This window comes from Diadema antillarum, unplaced genomic scaffold (assembly GCF_040938485.1).
Source record: "Diadema antillarum isolate AM-2024a unplaced genomic scaffold, OU_Dant_1.0 seq00001536_RagTag, whole genome shotgun sequence".
Lineage (NCBI taxonomy): Eukaryota > Metazoa > Echinodermata > Echinoidea > Diadematoida > Diadematidae > Diadema > Diadema antillarum.
This window is the reverse complement of record NW_027272268.1, coordinates 1-22,342: the sequence shown is the minus strand read 5'-3', so window position 1 is coordinate 22,342 and position 22,342 is coordinate 1. Positions and strand designations below refer to the sequence as shown.

The 22,342-nt window shown below is 37.4% G+C and overlaps 1 protein-coding gene across 1 annotated transcript in view; it reads right to left on the bottom strand.

Moving 5' to 3' along the window:
• Nucleotides 1–19,740, bottom strand: part of LOC139710485 (E3 ubiquitin-protein ligase pellino homolog 1-like) — a 66,118-nt gene extending 46,378 nt beyond the window's left edge. Inside the window, exon 1 of the mRNA XM_071622400.1 lies at nucleotides 18,484–19,740. Within this exon, the coding sequence (XP_071478501.1) occupies nucleotides 18,484–18,593 (110 nt within the window). The 5' untranslated portion in view covers nucleotides 18,594–19,740. The remainder of the gene's footprint in view (nucleotides 1–18,483) is intronic.
• Between the last annotated feature and the right edge of the window lie 2,602 nt (nucleotides 19,741–22,342).

Below are 22,342 nucleotides of genomic sequence, written 5' to 3'. Positions count from 1 at the left end.
TGTAGGCACATATGATGCCTTCTTTTGTACACTGTATGATTGTGAAAATTCACAAGCTCTTGAGATATATTTATACAATGTAAGTTGCTTACTAAAACTAGGTCTACTTAAGTTAATTGTAAGTACAGCTGTAAGAGATAATTGTTCCAAAGGACAGACAGAAACACGCACACACACACACACACACACACACACACATAAAATATCTATTTCAGAAATATGTAAATATATAGCCAGCTAAATCCTGGTTCACAAGTTATATTCTGCTTTAATTCTCTATTCATGGGATGTGTTTCATACTCATTCAATGGGAAGGAGCATATTGACACATTGGAAAAGGGCATGTAAGAATTTACCTTGAGACCTTCAATCAAACGAACACTTCATTAGACATGCTTCTGGTAAAAACATCTTATGTTTACACGTATAATCAATACACACACTCGGGTTTTGTGTAATTTTGAAACTGGTCAAGCTGGCTTCAATAAATGGGATAGATATAAAACTAGGAAAAATAAAATCTAAAAAAAGCAAGTTACGGAAACAGTGATACTAGAAGCAGGTACATAAGCAACACTGTATCATGTGTTAAAGCCATCTATTTTTTTTTTTTTTTTTTGGTAACTGTTCTGTGAAGGTAGCAAACAGCTTTAATGAAGTTTTTTGCCAATGGCTGGAAGAAGTCTGCATGAATTTCAGCATCAATCAAGAATGAATCAGGGTCTGGATGATAAGTTCAGCTTCTGTCTAAAAAATATGCTAAGTTTCAACTGACTTAACGAGTACATGGCTACCTTTCAGTCAATGCATTCTTTCATTCTGATTTTGTTAGACTAGAAAAATCGAAAGGAAATGTCTCCTCACATCCTCACAAATTTCCCTCAATGGAATAACAATTATAGATCTTCTTTGTTTTAAGCAGAAACCCTATCATTTTTGGATTTTCTTTCATGAACCTACTTCACGCACCAAATTCTTCCATGGACACATACGTTAGGCTAGCAAACCAAAACAGAGATGTTGTCACCAACTTAGAGAAATACACGGATGTTTTTAAATGGTGCAATGAAAGACTGTGTAAAGTGTAAACACCAATCCTTGAATAATTTTATGGTTGGGTGAATTCAATATCTATTGTAAGTCATGCCGAGAAGTAAAGACAGATATATATTTGTATGTACAGCGCAAAGGCCAAAGAAGAATACACAGTATTATAAACCTGTCATTCAAAAGGCAAAGCTGACAATGTCAGCATGAAAAAACAAAACAAAACAAAACAAAACAAAACAATACACCACTCATTGCTTGAAATCCATTTCATGTAACAGTCATTCATTCAAAGCATCATCACAAAGTATAATATTCACTGCTTCTTTTTTTTTCAATGAAACCCATCATGACGATGAGTTCAGACAACAGTCATCTGCATGTCTTCTATCATTTCCCATGAAAGAATAGCTCAACAGGTATCAGTCTCCGAGGATGAAGGGAGCACGTTTGCACTCATAGCAGCTAATCAGAGCTCCCTCTCTCTCTCTCTCACAGACGATGTCAAACGACAATTGTTCCTCATGATTCACTGGATGACACACAGCAAGAACAAACAAACTTGGCAATCAGCACACAGGCTATCCTGGTGGTGCTTCTCATACAGGCAAACTCCATTCCCTGATGAGGGGACTGCAGTCAAGGATGGTAGTAATCTACCATTGCCAAGGAACTAGATTGTCATGAAAACAACCAAATGACTGGGCACCCTCCTGATCTGAGTATCATACACAGCATGATTGATGTGAAGTGCACAAAAGACAGTATCTTACACTGAGTTTTGTTCTACAGGCACCCTGTAGTATTAAACACATCTTTTCAACCTCTAAAGAGACAGTCTGTGATTTTCATGGTATATGAAATGAAATTCTTTACTATAGCCTGACAGCCAAATGTTACATTGTTTGAGAGCTTGATGACAGGATTTATAGTACACAAGAACTATCTGCTGTATCTATTAAATACAGGTGTATAAAATTATTCTAGGAATTAAGAAAACTGGCCTAATTTATTCACACAATCTACCAACAGGTAAAGGGAATTCTTGAGTTGAACTGTGAAATAAACTGGGCTCCACTCAAGCACAAGCTCTCTATTGTCATTTTACTTCATATCATTGCATTATTTTGGCCCTGAAATCAATTTATTTGCTAATGAACATGGGAACACTCACTTGCATTTTATAATGCAAATATGAATATTACAGTAAGTCACCAGGTGGTGTCAGTCACAATCAATATTCAACTGAGAAGTTCTTGTGAAGAGTGCAAATAATTGGGGGAAAAAAAGAAATTGTAGCTCTGCTGTTAGGTGCATACGTGGAGATTATTAGAAGACATGGGACTTTTGCTTCAGTGTATAGTACACATCTAATTCCTTTATATTCCATTTATTTGGTAGAAACATGTACATGATATGATAAAATCATTAGATTCTGCACTGAAGGTGTGTGATTGGTTTTTGATGAATAAAAGTCACAATGAATTTTGATCAAACTGTTTACATGGTAAACCAAGAATGTAAATAGAAATGAGATCATATTCATAAAATAGTAGAACACAAGAGGTAAACATCTTAAACTTCTTGGTGTTATAATCGAAGAGTACTTGAGTTGGAAATATCACATCAATGGTAAAACTGTGTATGTCTGGCAAATTATATCTAAAATTATCAGTATTCTGAAATAACTTAGGAGTTTTTACCACTGTAATTCAGAGAATTTATATACTATGATTTTACCATTCATAATGTATTTCTGCTGGGGGAAATATGCACTCTATTTATTGAATAAAGCATACATTTTTAAGAAGTGTGCAATCCTTGCTATAGCAAATTCATATCTTTTAAAACTTACTGATTCTCCTTTTTAAGAAGTTGAATATACTCGCATCAAAATTAGCATAAGATTTTTGGGTCCAAAAATGTGGAACAATATAAGTACAGATTTAAAACAAAGCCCATCACATGTATCATTTGGGAGAAAATATGGTTACAGCTGATTTCACACTATTCCATAAATGTGTAGTCTTAGATTGTTCTGTTACATATGTCTCTTTTTGTAAATTGTTTTGTTTTATTTTGTCCCCTGAAAGTCCATGTTCTCCCTATGATTGTATGTTGTGCCTGCTGCTAATTATACTTTATGTTTACTTAATTAATAACTGATTTATATTGTATTTTCAATGACACATCACTCTTATTATGTCTATGGCGTTGGACCTCAAAAGGTCAGTGGCCTATTGCTGTTCCTTTCCACACTCTCAATCTTATCCGAGTCACACGCATTCATTTCTATGTACATTATGTCAGCTACTGTTTTATCCTGTACATATTTACTATGACAAAATCTTACAGCTTAATATCCTTTTTTTATGAAAAGGTATAAATAATTATTATCCCTTTTCAGGGGAAGAGTATGTAAATGTATATTGGGGATATACAGGCTATGCTTTCGTGAGTTGTAAATTTTGCGAATATCAGTCAACTCACAAAGTTTGCACAGATAAAAATACCACAAATTAAACCACGTATATTGTACCTTTTGTCTCCATCCAGGGTAAAAACAGAATTGTTATGATGCTACTGATTTTACTCGATGCTGGTCGCACACTTTGAGTCAACATAGTTCTCCTTCTTTAAACCAGAGACATTCATTGGCAACTTGGCTGACTGCCTCAGACAAAGACAGTGTCTTTTGAGAAACCTAAATACTATCTTTTTTATGTTAATCAAGAAAGTTACAAGCGTAAGTAAGGTGTGCATGTGCACTTACAGTGTACAGTGCACATGTAGTACAGTAGTTCAATAAACAATGTGCACTGAGGACACTATCATACTCTTTTTTTGTTCCTGGGAAAGAAACATACCAAGGTTTATAATAGATGATAAAACACTTGTTTTACTACATCATCTGTTATAATGTGTATAACTACAGCAGAAGAAGAATGATTAAATGCACACAAACTCTGATACTTTCATAGAAGATGTGTATGCAATCATTTCCTCATTCAAAGCAGTTGGTAGACACACAAGTCTTTGATGAAGCACAAGACTAAACGACGAAAATACATGCCCTTCACTCTATGAATGCAGAGCATGTCTGGCTTGAACATTGGCACCCATGGCAAGCCAGCGTGCAGAAGCTGGGAGTGACAGTTTCCTTTCAGAGTCAACTGTGACAGAGACACAAGACAGGCCTTTCAGTGCAAGAAGCAGGTGTTCAAACCTCACCCTCGGCAAACACAAGAGGGAGCAAAGATGTGTTCAGCTGATATTCATAAACATTGGCATGGTGTGTGTGTGTGTGCATGATTGTAGCTGTGCTGAAGTCTGTACATCACAAGGGCATCTTCATAAGATATGTAAATGCCTTCATTTTAGCTGCGCCCTGAGGCCAGGAATGCAAGATTTAGGGTGGAGGACTGTGCATGACGGAAATTATGCTTCCCATTTTCTGACTTAGGAATTAGGTAAATGTTTCATGTCAGCCCATATTCAGGTAAACAGATACTTGTGACGGTTGCATCATGCTTCACAAAGGTAGATAGTCAAAACTGTAGATTTTTGCCGCATTTCATGCCTCTCTGAATAGTCTGATGCTTTAGAGATCAGAATGAGTTGCATTTCCCAAATACAGAGCATAATAGTAATACTGTAAGAGCTGTTATTTTCACGAATTTTATGAATCACTGCTGGGGTGCAAATTTAACAACACACGAAAGGACAGACATTAGTGCACTCTCGATAAATCTCAAAAACGACATCTTGCCAGAATGCCTGTGACCTCATTCGCAAAAATCTGTGCAGCTTTTACAATACAGTTGTACCTCACGTTTCATGAAGATTTTGCACGATGTGACAGTTACTGCACATTGGATAGTATCATCAGAAGATTCTCCATTATCACAGTATTTCTGAAGTCAAATACCTTGAGTTTTTTTGTTTTTTTTTACAGATCTTGCTGTTATGACAGCAAAGTCCATTTTAAGTAATTGATTACATAATCACAGCAAGAAGTCTTCAAACCCTACTCAGAGCAAACAAAGTTAGGATTGTCTGTTACACATACACTGTAATATGAAAATGAGTTTTATCTACAGTTTTGTATTTAGCTTGAAGTACGAATTCTTATTCAATTCAAACTTATAACTGGTTATAGCTTCACTGTGCAAAAAGTTCTACATTGTACTTATGATAGACTTTGTTGAAATCTATTCAGTCAGTAAAATGTAACGGATCTACGTATGTCACATGATCAAAATTAGTCTAAGAAACCTGAAAGGTATAGCAAAGATGCACATAGAATGCAGTACATATCATCACTGCTGTGTCAGGCAAGTTTCAAGAAGACCATTAATAAGATTTGTACCAGAGTATGACAAAATTAAGTCCTTCCACCTGCAGGAATGAACATTCAGAGAAGGACCCCATGCATTTTTAACAGGCAATTGCCCATAAACAGTATTCCCTGCTCAGCAGTGAGTTTTAGCTGCCCCAGGCATGTGGCTTTGTATACCGTGCACTGACAAGATGAGCTTCATTGTTATAGCAACAAGGAAGTGTTATGGCTGGCATTGGATTCTCTGGCATCATGGTGATCTACATTAGTACATTTCATGATAACAAGAAACTGTCGTTTTAGAATGAAAGTGGCACTTAATCTACACACTTGTACAAAACCAAATGTAAACACCCCAAGTGCTCTCTTTGCATGACAAAATCACAGGCAATGTCAACACTACTCATCAGAGCAAACCACATTCCCAGGATAAATGGCTTCTCCAAACTAGCTGGAACTGACCTGATGTAAATTTCAAGACCTCATCAAAGATGTATGAGAATGAGGGCAATACCCCTGAGCAGTAGTCATTCTAATATAAAGTTGTACATGTCGCATCGCATACAAGTGTATATCACCCCGTAACAAGATTCCAAATGGAAGGCTGCATCAATGTCAGCAGACTAGCAATGACAGTCCATGCAAAGTTAGTACATAGTTTGTACTCCAATTAAAATACCATGTCAATCAACATGATACATCCTATACAGATCACATACTCAGACTGATGTACTGTATAAGCAGTGTATGATTACAAGATTTGTTCCACATGATCCTTCAGACAGCTACAACAGTTTACCACTAGTACCAGGCAATCAAATTAACCAGCACTCATTAATTTGATTCTCTTATTGCTCATGGCACCTTGTCCTTGCTTATCCTTCTTAAATAATTACACTGTAACATGATATATTGATTGTAAGAATCAATGTAGAGTGCTTTTATGTAATGCTATCATACAACAACTGCCGTTAATACACCATATCTCAATACTCATAACTACACTCAGTGACTGTACAACATCTTAAATTACTACACATATACAAAAGCGTTGCATCTCATTATAAAACCAAACTCTACATACATTGTACATTGTACACAATTGCCTAATAAAACAGGTTGTCATATCCTCTTTGGGCAAGAAAATAAGAAACACAATAAAAGAAAGTCTAACAAACCCTAGCTTTCAAAAGATTTAATTTGTTTCTTAATATAGGCTTCCAAATACATAAAAACCATTCCTATTCAAAGCATTCAGATATCATTGACTAATACAAAGGTTGTGTAACTTTTTCCATTCATCCTCATCTCAAACAAAATTCTCCTTTTACAAATTGTAATGTATTGCAAATAAACGTAAACATTTTGTCACAAGCAGTCTGGTCTATACACGGACTGTAAGCTGCATGCTAGTGAATGAGGTGTTCCAACGCACTTACGCACAACACGTCGAGGTCAAGTGGGGTCACAATTATGAGTCGACTTGCGAATTTCCAGTAATGCAGAGTTACAATGTACTGTGCAGCAGCCATTGGCAGAGCATACTGTATCAGTATATATGCAGTAATTACATTTAATTTTTTTTCTCTTTTTATCATGACCAAAACATTGTCAGTTTACAACACAAATGCATCATCAGAGCACTATATTACTTCATAAATGTCATATTTCTTTTCCCAATACATTCATGTAAAAAAATTGCTGAGAAAATAGGGATAGAGATACAGGATGTAGTGCACCATGTTTTCAAGTACAATCAAATACAGGATGTAGAGCTCGCACTAACAGCACAGCATCGTTACAGAAATTCTGTAGCACTGCCGCTGTTTACAGGTATATGGGATAAGGAGAACTGATCAACACAAAGAAGAAACACATGTGGCTTTAAACAATTATTTCACTAATTTCTTATTTCAAAACTAGTAAACTTCACTTTCAGCCAGCAAATATGCAGACTGTCAAATGACAAATGTTCGTCTATATGTGGGTGCCTTGTAATAATTGTAACTTAGCAAGTACGGAATATTAAACTGCATTCAACATACAGGAGCATCTTCTTCTGAAAGTGCAATTTTTCACTCAAAGTAGCAAACGCCATTGCTTATAATCATACCGGTAAATGGTTTCGGAATAACTCAGTCACTTGGAAGAAATGCATACCGTTGGTAGTCACATGTTTCATGATGCATATTTCATTTCCCAATTTGTGAGATATGAAATATGAATACAGAGCTTCACAACATTAAAAAAACCCATAATTTTCATGCAGCTGTGCTGTACTGGTACAGCCCATCTCCCCTAAGTAATACCATATTAACCGATTGCATCCTGCAACACCCACAAGCTACACATTCCTCTTGCACTCCAAGTCCCTTGGTCCCCCGTCACACTCACAGTGACCCACTGTAGCATAGACAGAACTGTGACATTTCGACTAGAGCTGCATTCTGCTGCACGCATCACACATGCATATTGACACAGCTCAGCTTTATTGCACACACTCCGTTGGACAGCTCGCATCTCAATAGCATTGGGCTATGCACTGATATTCCACATGTATGGCGGCTAACAGGAATTGACTGCTAATGTGGCACCATGCTGTGATGTGCAAATAAGAGACATCTCTGTCTACATTCATACACTTGAGATGGGTTTGCATAAAAAAAAAACAAGAAATATGAAACTATGCTCCATCATTCTTTGTTTTAGCATGACTCATAACTGACAAAATCTTTCTACAAAATACAAACCGATTCAATCAAAATCAAGATCATCACTGCTACCATTAATGATTGATGATATATTACTGCATGTGGTAAACTATAAAAGGTCCTGAGACAGTTACACAAGTGCAACTAATCTGAGGTGCTGAAAGAAATAAAACACACTGTGTACCTACAATCCAATCTGAGTGCACACTTGGCATTAGTCGGGGTGCCTGATTCATGAATGATGTAGGTGTGATAAAAATTAATCATTTGGCATGAAATTGAAGTCTGCCAGCCATTCACATACATGTACAGTGTTTCTGGAGAAATGATTTATATCATCACTGGCCGACTTTACGACAAGTCAGTTTCTATTCATTCAGGCAGGCAATGCACTGTGCTAAAAGAACGCTACTTGCTGAGAGAATGAATACAGACAATCTTGACATGGAGATCAAGGGGCGGGTGGTACGAAGCACCCCCTCGAGGGCAGCCTTACAGCAAATAACCATGGCTCCTAGGGAGGTTGACATCTTAGACCTACAGTGTACTCCACCCAGTAGAACTAGAGAGAATTGCAACTATACCAGTTTCACATCATCATCATTAAATTGACTTGTCTGAGGAATAAATATCAACTTCAGTATGATCACTGGGGATTAGTCATAATTGAAAACAGTGGTTGCTCTGTTTGTTGTGCCCCCTAGGTTATTGTACGTGGGGATAAAACAAATACCACTTTCTGTTTTGATCATAGGTAAAATCTCGACAAATTCATATGCTTTATTTTTTATATTCTTTTAATATATTTTTTTTGGCTAAATCAACTGATATCCCACTAAATGAAGTGATATAAATCAGGATAGCACATCAAGGAGCTAGAACCAAATGGTCAACAAGCACAGTTTAACAGTAAATACTCACATACTTTACATCATTAATTATATGATAGAAATTACATCATTGGTTCTTGCAAGCATTGTTAACATACTACACATCGCAAATGTTCCCCTCATTTTTCATAATTCGTAAAGAAATATTAATTTATGTTTAGCTCTCAAGTACATTGTCAACCACATAGAAAACAAACATTAATACAAATGTATTATATAACCCTCTGCAGAAATAAAGCATTTAAATACATGAAGGCCATGAATGCCATTTTGAACATCATTTATGCACGCACTTACTTGGAGGGATTTATCATTAAATCAAAGCAAGATACTAAATAAACCTTCTATGAGTTAACAATTTTCAGTTGCACTGTAGATGTACTCCCACCAGTACATCAGGCGATGGTGCAGCAGCCAAAAATGGAGAAAAACAAAATTAAACAACAACCCAAAGTATGATTTATTGAAGCACCATTGTCTGTGATAACATAAATTGCATTTTCAGCTGCTACATACCGCAGGGGGAAAATGCTCATAGCAACGTGCACAAATTTTATGTCTACTCAAGATGGCAAAGTGTTGTAGTCTGTGTGGGTGTTGTGTGTAGGATATCAAACTTGCACAGAGGCACATGTTCAGAGCTACATTGTATGGTAGAGCTGACATTCCAGTGTGTGAACTAGTATAACTAGCAGGAAAACATAATCCTCTGAAGAGGAATATTTTGAATGAAGGGAAACACTTAGCAGGCAAATCATATGGTATTAACAAAGAAAGAATTTGAGACTGTTTGAATGTTTTTACATCAGCTGCCATCAGGTACATGGTGTACATCTCTGAACAATTCAGAATAGCTGTCTTGGTCATGAGACTACATGTCATGTAAAATATTTCTTGCGAAGTCATCACTTTTGTTTAGGACACAAAATGATGGAATAGATATACAAACGTACAATTGTACACTGGATAGTTCACAAACTTGAAAAAAAAAAATTGAATTAAATCTGTTTTAGAAGAAGCACTGTGTGTAAAGGCATTACGTTTTAGAATACAGAATTTGCTATACAGTGTACATACAATTGTGTATGTACAATGTAAAGTCGGGGCAAAGGAATTTTATTTTCTTCATGGCTACACTGGTCATAGGATAAACATGACCATAATAGTTATTTTTAGACATCACAGAGCACCACATTTGCTGACATACTGACGATAATAAGGTCAGACTTTTCTTGACATTTGACTGATACAATATGTGCAGTGTATTTGTACCTCATTTTACAATGAGCCATTAGCTTCTATTTCACTGATCAATATGGCTTCATAGCTGCTGAAACCAACTTTCTTCTAAGATGAAGCAATAAGATGAAACTTCCAACAACTTTGATGGGTAAGTGTCATGAAATCCAATGCATATAATACACGTACATTGTATATACTGTACCATGGTACACAATGTACAATCATACACAGTGCATACTGTATACGCCATATATTTTGCGAGTCTAAATTTTCGCGAATAGGGAATTCCCGACGATTTCGTGAGTGGTTAAATTCGCGATTGTGGAGTCTTGTACTGACCGGAGAAATGTACACGCATACGTCACATACACATTGGGATCAGAGTCAATATTTTCTTGTGTCTTTAATTTCGCGAATAGCATCTGACTCGCGAAATTCGCGAAAATACAAATCTTGCGAAATTTTTGGCGTATACAGTACTGAATTGCTGGTTTGGTCATTATAACAATTCTCTGGGGTCCTGTATAATATCTTGAACAGAAAAGAGGTATAGGTGCAATGATACATGTAGTAGACTTAATGAACATGACAGCAAGTCTTAATTAGCACAGCATGAATGAAGACTAGAACTTGCTCTACGTCCAAATCAATAACAGTCAATACTTAAAGACTAATTAACCTCCTATTCATCACACTATTTCTGGCCATTGTGATGGTTTTAACCATTGATAACTGACCTAATTTTTGCCTCATTATTCTCATAGCATACTATGTGTACATAAGCATGTACAGTTGTGTACATTCTGTGTATAATCTACCAGTACATTAGGCTTGGAGACTTGCCTGTATCCTACACATTAATGCAGTATGCAGTATTCAAGTCTAGACACCTTTTCAGCACATACAAAACTGTATGTATCACCCATTTCATATCACTATTCAGCAGTGTTAAATCATTACACATAACATACAGCCTCAGGTAGTGTGTTTTCATGGATAAAGAGAGAAGAATGTGACGGCCATGTCATTATAGCACTCGGATTTTAATGAAGAATTATATTGGGGAGAATTTACATATTGCACCTTGTAAGTGTGGTGACTAGTCACCTCTAATGCAGATGTTTTAGGGTAAACATCTGCCATGTCCACTCACAAAACATGTAAATGAGTGTAATGATGACAAAGCAGTCACTTTCTAAATCATGATTTCTATAAAATGAATCAACTTCAATTTTTACTAATCTGTTCTTTTACTTTCTAGGCACGAGAAACAAAAATCAAAGGGTACAGTATGCTTATTTTTCCGTTAGTCCATGTACAATTTGTACACGTACAACGTGTACGTTGGAAAATTGTCATGCTTATCATTTATGTGTTCTATGTCATCATGGACTTTTCTTAAAATTGCATGTGTGCCATCAAGATATCCATTAATTGTAAAAGTGTGCATTTGAATACTGGTTCTACAGTCACCTTGGTGTAAAAGGCACAACCCCAACTTTGGGTACTTTTCACATTCAGGGAAGAAAAAAAGTCCATGTGTGTTTACCATACTCTGTGAGCATGCAAGAATTTTATCATACAATGCATACAGGCATAGTTATACATTCTAAGACGTCAGGGAGAGATACAACATGTAGACTGTGTAGGAATGGGAGATTGCAGTCGTCAATTTGCGACCAATGAGAGGCTGAAGAGTAAATTGATGTATTTTGACACTTACCGGTAGTCAATTGGGCTTATGCCGAGGGGCATACCCATGGCAGGGAGTGTGTAGTATTCATGAGTCAGTTTGATGGTGCAGTGTGCATACATTTTAGTGCATGACAGGTCTTTAAGAGGTGACTCAGTGAGTCACCACCTTTAATAGGAGGGAAAAGACTGGAGAAGGAAGTCTGTGTGGGGTCAGGTCAATCCCCACACCTGGACAGAATAATGGACAAATACAATGCATACCTTCCATATCGTAGCTCAGGTATACATTTATACTGTAAGAGCAATAAGGAAAACTGCATAATTGCAAACTGTTCTGATAACAACAATAAGATATATGAAGCCACAATGAATGAACATGGAAAGGGCACTAACTTACTGACAGTCCTCACAGTCATAATATCATTAAAACAACCCGACTGAAGAGATCACTGACTGACAGAGAGAAAAAATATAGACATTACAACAACAATGATGAAAGTGACATGCTTTTACAATCATACTTCTCTTCACCAGCATCTTGTCAACTCTTGCTAAAGTAGCACGACTATTTCTGTCAGCATTCTACACAAGTATGCCTTTTGGCACTAAAGTGATTGCATTATGCAACTTCAAGCATTGTGTATGCAGACAGGGCAAACAGCTCTCATCACAATAGTTCTAAACAGATGGCATGCTGAACTACAGTGAAAGACACTTTCACATTCCTGTTACCCGCTGAACCAAAAGGAATTACTATACAGCAACAATAACAAAAGTTTCATCTATGCAAAGAAGCAAAGCCAACAAAGGCAGTCATGCTCATTTGCAAGGCAAATTTTCATGCCATATGTCACTGAGACTGGTAGAGATTTTCATTTCAGGCCTTTCTTCAAAGCTTTTATACCCATCTATTGATTTTTCTGTTCCTACAAAGTTGTATGAAAACAATACAATAGGTATACACTGTAAGATTCATTACAACCCAATAACTTTCATCAGAGACTCCAACTCTCCCGCTTTTGACGGGAGATCTCCCGCCGAAAGCCCATTTTTGCAGAATCTCCCGTTCTCCCGCTTGAAATGATTTCTTTTTTAATTTCATTGTATGTTGAAAAATAAGCCTTAGATACAGTGTAGCGCGAGAGAGCATCTAGAACCCTTGACCGCAAGGAACTTTACGCTCGTGCGCACATCAAGTTGGAGTCTCCCGTTTGCTAGGGGTTTCAGGCGGGAGAATCTCCAGATCAGAAGGTGCTTGGGGGTTGGAGTCTCTGTTTCATTATTTCTCATCTTGTAAAGCTTCAACTTGCCACTGATCAAGGACTAAAATGAAGAGAAAGTTCTGTGCAGTTGTATGAGTACAAATTTCATTACACATTTTTCTTTCTCAATTTTTTTAGTTTGTTAATACACTGTGTTCATCTGTAAATCTGAACATTGGTCCACAATGTGCATCACACTGTGAACATTGAATCTATAACATGCATATCTATCACATTTAAAGGCGCATAGTCCCTGTGGGTTAGAGGGCGCTGTTGGATGATACTGCCGATCACCGTTAGCATGATACGAAGATTGCCGAAGTTGAGCTGTCATCAAGAGTAAAGCGCGTAGGTGTTGCTAGGTAACATTGTACGTTGTCTTCTCTGCGCGTCACGCAGTCTGTAGTGATGCCAGGAAGCGTGCTTATGTGCAAGGTACGACATCACAAAAGAAGTTTGCTAAAGCTGCCATCCCCCTCAGCCGAATCATGAGCCGAACTGTGATCGGACCACTGACTACAGTGGATCGGACTTCTTCGGACTCGGAGAAATGGGCCAAAGCGTAAGCACTAGACAGAAGTCGATAGCGTAGGTCTCTATAGGAAACTTGTGCCGTGCGCCCCGCATACGCATTTGACTAAACCACTGGGACCATGTGCCTTTAACTGTAGCTGACATAAATTTCATATTACTGCACAGCAAACACTGGTACATGCTTGTACATTTATGTCAAAAATGTTGCACTGACAGAAATTCTCTCCATTGAATTTGTACACTGTACCATGTATGTGTAAATCAAATTCAAAGACCAATGTTTAAATCAAATTCAAAGACCAATGTTATGACTGCTACATACATGTACACTTGTATAACTGTGTTCTTAAAAATTATAGATCTACATTGCACAAATTGTATGAGGTACATGTACCTGTAAAGGATCATACAAGCTAAAATATACTGTGTGCATGTTGTGGACAACATTGGAACTTACAATGTACAAAGGAATTCACTCTTATGCCATGATTTTTCCTTTAAAAATCCTCTGTAGCACCAGTATTCTCAACAGCTGTACATAGAATAAAGAATTTTTCGGATATCTACTAGAATTCCTTTCAACTCAATGCTAAAAATCCTCCTTCCTTACTGTTGCCTGTACTACGTGTACCTACCATACACTAAAGAAGGCTAAATGAAAAGAAATACAAAAGCAGACAAGTTGTACAGTAATACAAGTAATCATTTTGAAAGCTGAGGGGAAAAAAAAAAAAGAATTTGGTTACCGGTACTATGAGTACACAATTTTCATATCAATTTTCTTCCACTTGCACATACAGTGTACATTGTAGTCTAGAGCATAATTATTTATATCTTTTTCATCAGGTTCAGTTGCATGCAACAGCAGCTGTAGCCAAAGACAGGAGTTCTACCATCTGTCAATATAAATCTTGGAGATCAATTTTCATGTTTCTTCCATCTGTGACTCTACAACTCTACAATGATGAAGATTCCCTTGGTCAGGTGACCTTGGTGAATATTGGGGTCATTCTGGGTCATGTGATTTCATAGAGTGGGTGGAAGTGCTAATATGAAAGCCAGACCATGCTGAGAATCAAGTCCAAAATACCTTTGAACTTATTACATACATCACAGCCCACTTTGCCAGCAGCACTCTCCTTCTGTTAGAGAAAGGTACAGTACAGTGTATATGAACAATTTGTGAATTCCCATACGCTGTTATCCTTAAAATGTCTGTATCATCATCAGCTAAGATTTAGCACCAAATTTATAAAGTCCCTGACTCTTGAGACAGATGCAATAGAATACTCCAACTGATGACCTAAATAAGGAATACTGTATCTGGATTGAAGATGTCCAATTTTGCTGCAATTATGTTCTCAAAAAATGGCAAACAAGATAGTTGTAATAGTGCCTCCTCATTTGCAAATACCGGTACATGTACAGTGTACACTCTTGTAGCATGAACGTACTTGTACATGTATGTATGTTTTTCTCACACCCATGGTCTGAAAAACACAACCTACACTTGTACACTGTACTGTGTATGAAGCTCCTGCCTACAAATCCAAAGTGGTTTCAGATTTTCAAAATGCTGGTATACAGTGTATACATGCACAGTTACATGGACACAAGGGGAAGTATCCTTGTGAAAATGAAAACAATAAAATTACAAACAACAGCCTGTATGTATACTTACATGTAGGCCTACGCATTGTACATGTACACGCCATGAAAGTTTGTTTGTAATCAATGTTTTTTAATGTAAAACATTTCGTAGCAACCATAATCAGGTAAGCCAAGAAACTGTAGTACAATGTACTTCCAATAAGCCTTTTTGGTGAATATTTCACATTTTCGTCATTACCCAATGGTATTTTCACACACTGGTTTAAAGTGTACAGATTAGAGGAAAAGTGGACAATTCCGAAAGCACACGAGAACTACATGTACGTACTGTATGTTTTCACTTAAAGGTCATGTTTACCTTTGGGAGCAGTGATTTAAAAAATGCTCAAGATATCACTTTTAATACATTATATGTGTAGGTCAATTGTATCACAAAACATCCTACTGTATAAAATTTTTACAATAAAGCCTAAAATATAAGGAGATATCACTATTTTTCTCATTAAACTACAGTGACAGTATAACTGTAGACAGTCTAGTCTGGAAGATACTTAACATTGATTACGGGTACATCTGTACAATGTAATGGTTCAAATTTCTACATTGGTTGTTTCCATCCCTAACTCACATTTTAGAACTATTTTGAAGCACCGATGCTGGGGTTTTGTTTCATCTGCAAATGGTAAATTACATTGTATGCCTTTAAGTTTTATACGTGTCACTTGATGCTTATATTTTCATTTCAATCAAATGATGGACAGTTACAGAATTAAAAGACACTGGGTTGATATCAATCACAAATCATGACTGGAGCCAGATCAACAGCACTGTCAAAACCACAACAAATCCTACATGAAGTCTTTACATACACATCTGAACGTTGTAGGATAGATACTACATGTACACAGTATTATGGGTTCTGATGCAGTGTGGTGGATGGTGACAGTGCTCATTGGGGCTTGGGAGCACCTTACAATGCTGTGCAATTTCACAACAAAGGGGAAACTGGAAATGACTGCATTGTTAGCCCACAAAGGAACAAGGCTCCCTACCTTTATTTTGGAAAGAGGGAACTTCACAAGCCTGGTTGTCAGGATAGGGCTCATTATTCATACACAAAGGTGGAGACTTCTTTAGCTGGACTCCCTGTTCCCATACAATGACCATCCTCACACAGAAGTGGCCAGATGTACATCAATGCATTGCAATTCCCTGTCATTTTGTGATATCCATACATGTAGGTGTATTTCACTTTGCACCTGCTTTTTAATTTTAATTTTTGGATTTGATAAATTTTGTAGTTCTGTATGATACATCTTGTGGGTTTGTTTGGTTCTTATATGTAAATGCTATCATTCTTATGAACACTGGATTCAAAGCTAACAAACGAAGTCAACTTTGCTAAAAAAAATAATAATAACTAAAAAAAAATGTCCCTCATCTGCTTCATATTTGAATTATGTAATATTGCATTACATACTGTAAAGTGATAGTTCGATACAACTTTAACAATTGGTTTAAAATTTAAGGTCATTTGAACCATACTAGTAGTTATCTGCGGACTGGTCTATTAATGGCACCACTGGAATACTGGTACACTGTACAGAATTGTAAGTACAATGTATCAGGAACATCCACAACTTGAAATTTGAGCATGTCGCAAGCTCTGAATGAGAGAATATTGTGGATTGTATGTGGAATGCACATCATGAGTGCATATATGCAATATGTCATGACTTATTTCTCGTGTTGCTTATATTCACTGCTCTGTGTCATGTTTTGCACACAATTTTTTTTAGGTGGTTTGATGTTTCTCAAGTTTTGCTTACATTATGTTTTTCATATGTTTGAATACATTTCATTTTGAGCATGTTGCAATCCTCAAGGACATTGCGTAGCATGTTGCTCGTTTTTTTTTAGGGATGTTGTACGAGAATTCAAGCATGTTGCAGCGACATTCTCAAACCCCTTGTGGACCAGCCTGAACTGTATTTAACCTAAAATAAAACCGGTATGGAGAGAGAGTGCAATTTCTGTACTGAATAGTAAATTGTTACCATGTTCATCTGGCCTTTGACCCTAAAATTCATAAGATACTAGTAATCACTTTCAGGTAGAATATGCATAAATATGCAGTAAATTTCACGATAAATTGAGCCACTTCTGAGATATGGAGGAAAAGTTAGTTCAGCACTTTCACTTGATCTTTGACCTTTTGACCTTTGAGGCAAAAAAAAAAAAAAAAAAAACTCTCCAGAGAATTTCAATTCAGTTACACATGCATACACCAAGTGTAAAAAAAAAAAAAATAATCCTGCTGGCATTGCATGAACATGAGGGAAATAGTAAAATTTTGAAGTGTTGCACTTGACCTTTGACCCCTGACCTTTGACCCATGAACCCTACATTCTCTAGATAATCACTGCCAGTCAGTACATGTATATACTATGTTCCATGAAGATACCTTGAACAATTTTCCAATTTACAGAGAAAAAAAAGAAGTTTTAAAAACTGCTGTTTCAAAGAAAATGGCTAGGGCCTATAATTGGAGACCTTTTCCTTTCATTCTGGTAAAATACGAAGTACCGCATAAAATGAAAATGTTGACACAATAGTAGCATAAAATTTCACAAAAGCCAATATTGTTAACACACTGATCAATGGGCATATGTGCGTAAACTCAAGTTTTCTTTTGTTTTAAAGCTAATGTAAATGTAGGCATTTCTATAAAGCAATTTTTTTTAGAGGAAATATCACCAGGATACAATGTACTACCCAAGAAAATGTAAGGGTTTTGATGGATTTGACTCCTGCAGATGATTCAAATAATACTTTTTTTTTTTAAATACTGCCCTCTCACAGAGAGTCGGGATGCTCTCACTGCCATTTGTGTTAAACATACATTGTACATGTAAGATACAACGTGTAGCATTACCCTTTCCTCGATCATATACATACTGAAACTAAGTTGTAGTTGTAGAATAAGGAGATCTAGAGTTTTTTGTCTCATTGGGTCAAATAAAATGAGGTCCAAGGATTTATACAATGTAGAAATGATCATAATCACACGACCAAGTCGTTCGGAGGCTTGGAGTGAAACAAGGAACTGAAACTATTGAATTCTACATAAACAGGGGTTGTTAAATACTCACAACAAATGGCTCTTCTGTGAACCGACAGCTGATGGGACAAGGTCACGGCGCACCAATTCCACTGCTGCTCCTGCTGGGTCCATCCTTGAACTTCCTGCTGACTGCAACATTTCAAATTCAGCAAGTCTTTCTTGTTTATGGTGAGAAGTCCAATGTGGAGGAACAATCAATAAATGCCTGCCCTTCCCTTTGCCGATTGGCTATGGCTGTGCTGGGCAGCTACACTAAACTAACGTTAAGCATAAACACCAATCTTTTTGTTACCGGTAGATCTTTGAATTAGCCTTCATTAAATCTAGTGCAGGCAAGATGCAGCGGAATTGTAGACACTGACTGTTTGGATACTAATGGCATGGCAACAGCATGAGAGAGTTATCCATCCAAAACTAAAAAGTGATCATCTTACTTGAAGAAACTTATCAAATCATCCAGGCATAAAAATTACACAGTCAGTCACAGCTAGATCAGCAAGCAACAGAACAGCGCAGCAGTGCAGGTGTCTCCTATGTCCTAGTCCTATCACTGGATTGTGCAAGTGTTTAGATAAAAACTAAACATACCTAGATGTCCAGATCAAATTTAATTAAAATGTCACTGCTCACTTGCTTGGTCTTTGGAATTGGACTGTTGGAACAAAAAAATTAAACTAGGGTAGGCAAGTACGGTAAGTAGGGTCGAGAACTATCATTCCAACATTGTCAATCATTCATTTGTCACGACAGGTAGAGATATAGAGGCTGTCTTTTCTTGGTTCTATTTTCTCCATTTTGTCAGACTCAGAGGTTGATATCTTCAGCAACAGCCTAGCACTTCAAGTTCAACTGACCCAAACTGTACTCAACTTGTCCAGATATGTCCCACGTAGTTAGAGCCTAACGTTAGACATTGGCAAAAACATTGGCATATTGGGTGGTTTCAATACGCTTGTTCAATGAATGGAATCGACGCCGCTCCGTTTCCCACACAACAGTCGCTACACCACCATCGTTGGCCGTAGATTTACCGGCAGAGCCCCATCCATGGATCCATCAGGCATCAGCTACCGGCCACCAAAAACTTAACCATGCTCCCTTCTCCACAATCCTCCAAAGCTCCACACGATATCTTCTGACTCCGCAACTGTATTCATAGAAGTACACAATCGTTTAGAAGAATGTGGCTACTTTCGCTTCGCTGGTCTTAGTAGCTACGGCTTTCTACGAATGCTATTTACGTAGAAAATCATCATGATCTATAAACGTATCTCCTTTCCATCGTACCTGTGTACGTGTTGACATACGTAGGCCTGCATTGTACCTAATAAAACCGTATGTGCAGTCGATATAGATACTGTGCAGTTTGCTGTTTATGTACTAGTATTTCAGTACAAGTGCATGCATGCATGGCAGGCCTCTGTGCCATCATTTCATTTCAGCATTTTCTACGTGCACGTACAGCTAGGCGCTATCTCGGTCTTATCGTTGGGCTGTGCGCCCTCTTGAGTTTTGCGTTATACAATGTACTAGCAGTGAAATCAAACTGAAAATCTTCCTAATAATAAGTTTCTTCCTAAGTCAGAAACTTACAAAGTGTCTAGGAAAGACAGAATTAAAGGGTGGTATTCTGACAATCTTCCTAAGTTTCTTCCTAAATTGAGGGAAAAAGAACTTAGGAACAGACTTAGGAAGAAACTCAGGGAGATTTTCAGAATACCATTTATACATGTAGTTATAAAGGAAAAAATCCTGACTTAGGAAGAAATTTCTTCCTATAGGGTGAAGGATTTCAGAATACCACCCTAAGACACGACCAGAGGATACATTCATAGGCGGATCATGTATACCAATGTGAGAAATTTACTTGGTCAATATCATGCACAGAAAACTTATGTACACCAGTAATTCTTCTTCACTTCATATTTACTTCTGTTATGACTATAGACATGCAGATCAACATTGTGGCGGACAAAATTAGCAACGCTGTGTACGGTACTTGATATACTATTGCTGGCAATTGGACCACAATGACAGTGTCTGGATCTCTTGATTCAAACAGACACGGCAAGCTAATACCATCACAGAGGAAGATGATTGTCATCATGCACTCTGATGTTGCAGCAATAAACATTCATTATTTTGATCCGATTGAATCACGACACCTGAGACGAACATATGAGGTTACACAGGTATAGTGTTCAGCTTCATGAATGTGGATCCAAACGTTGTTAATCGGTTACTAGTTCTGACTTCATACAGTGATTATCTCTTGCTATTTCTTTGTGTTTTCTTTGTATAGGCCTACACTCATGCAGTATACAATGCGCATAATCTTATAAAGTCAGGGCAAAGAGCATTTCATCCAGTATAAATTGCGCCATTATACTTAAACGACTTTTCTCATATTTTACACATTATTTCATCTTGGGGGGGGGGGCGGTTAGTCTGCGAGCGGAGCGAGGGGGGGGGGGGGGGGGGGGGAGAGGGTGTGGGAGGGGGTGTCCCCCCTCCCACGGTAGGAACTTTTTGCATTTTGATGTTGTAAATGGTGCAATTTGATGCATGTTTTTGCGCGTTTTATCGACGTGAAACAGTCCCACTTGTTTAAGGTAGCAGTTTATTTTGATGTAGATTATCATTGAACAATTTGCCTATAAAATGGTATAATTTAGATAAACATCTTGTATTAATTTTTTTCACTGAATATCATGAACGCGACTGAACCGGAGCGAGCGGAGCGAGCGAGGGGGGGGGGGGGGAGGGTGTGGGAGGGGGTGTCCCCCCTCCCACGGTAGGAACTTTTTGCATTTTGATGTTGTAAATGGTGCAATTTGATGCATGTTTTTGCGCGTTTTATCGACGTGAAACAGTCCCACTTGTTTAAGGTAGCAGTATATTTTAGTGTAGATTATTATTGAACAATTGCCTATAAAATGGTATAATTTAAATACACTTAAGTATTAATTCTTTTCACTGAATAATTATCATGAACGCGACTGAAGCCGAGCGAGCGGAGTGTAGATTATTATTGAACAATTGCCTATAAAATGGTATAATTTAAATACACTTAAGTATTAATTCTTTTCACTGAATAATTATCATGAACGCGACTGAAGCCGAGCGAGCGGAGTGTAGATTATTATTGAACAATTGCCTATAAAATGGTATAATTTAAATACACTTAAGTATTAATTCTTTTCACTGAATAATTATCATGAACGCGACTGAAGCCGAGCGAGCGGAGCGAGCGAGGAGGGAGAGGAGGGTGTGTGAGGGGAGGGTGGGGGAGGGTGTGGGAGGGGGTTGTCCCCTCCCACGATAAGAACTTTTTGCATTTTGATTTTGCAAATGGTGCAATTTGATGCTAGAATAATAATAATAGGAGGGGGGCGTCCCCCCTCCCATGGTAAGAACTTTTTGCATTTTGATGTTTCAAATGGTGCAATTTTATGCATGTTTTTGCGTGTTTTAACGAGTTGAAACAGTCCCACTTGTTTAAGGTAGCAGTATGTTTTAGTGTAGTTTATTATGGAACAATTTGCCTATAAAATGGTATAATCTAAATACACTACGGCTATAGTCTTCTTGTATTAATTCTTACACTGAATATCATGAACGCTGTCTGTTCAGCAATCAAACAGAAAAAGCATGCACACGAGGGTGTAGATAGGGGCATATCCCCTCCCACACGAAGGTGATTTTGGGTTTTCAGACCTGAAATTCAGCGATCTGGCGCAAATTTTTGGTGCAATACTATTTCATCGAAGTGTTAAAATAGCGGAATTTAGCTCTTATTCCGAATGTGCGCCATCTGTGTGTATGTATAAAGTCTAGTGAGGCAGAGCTTAGGGGAAGGGGGATTCCCCCTCCCGCTCGCGGAGCTT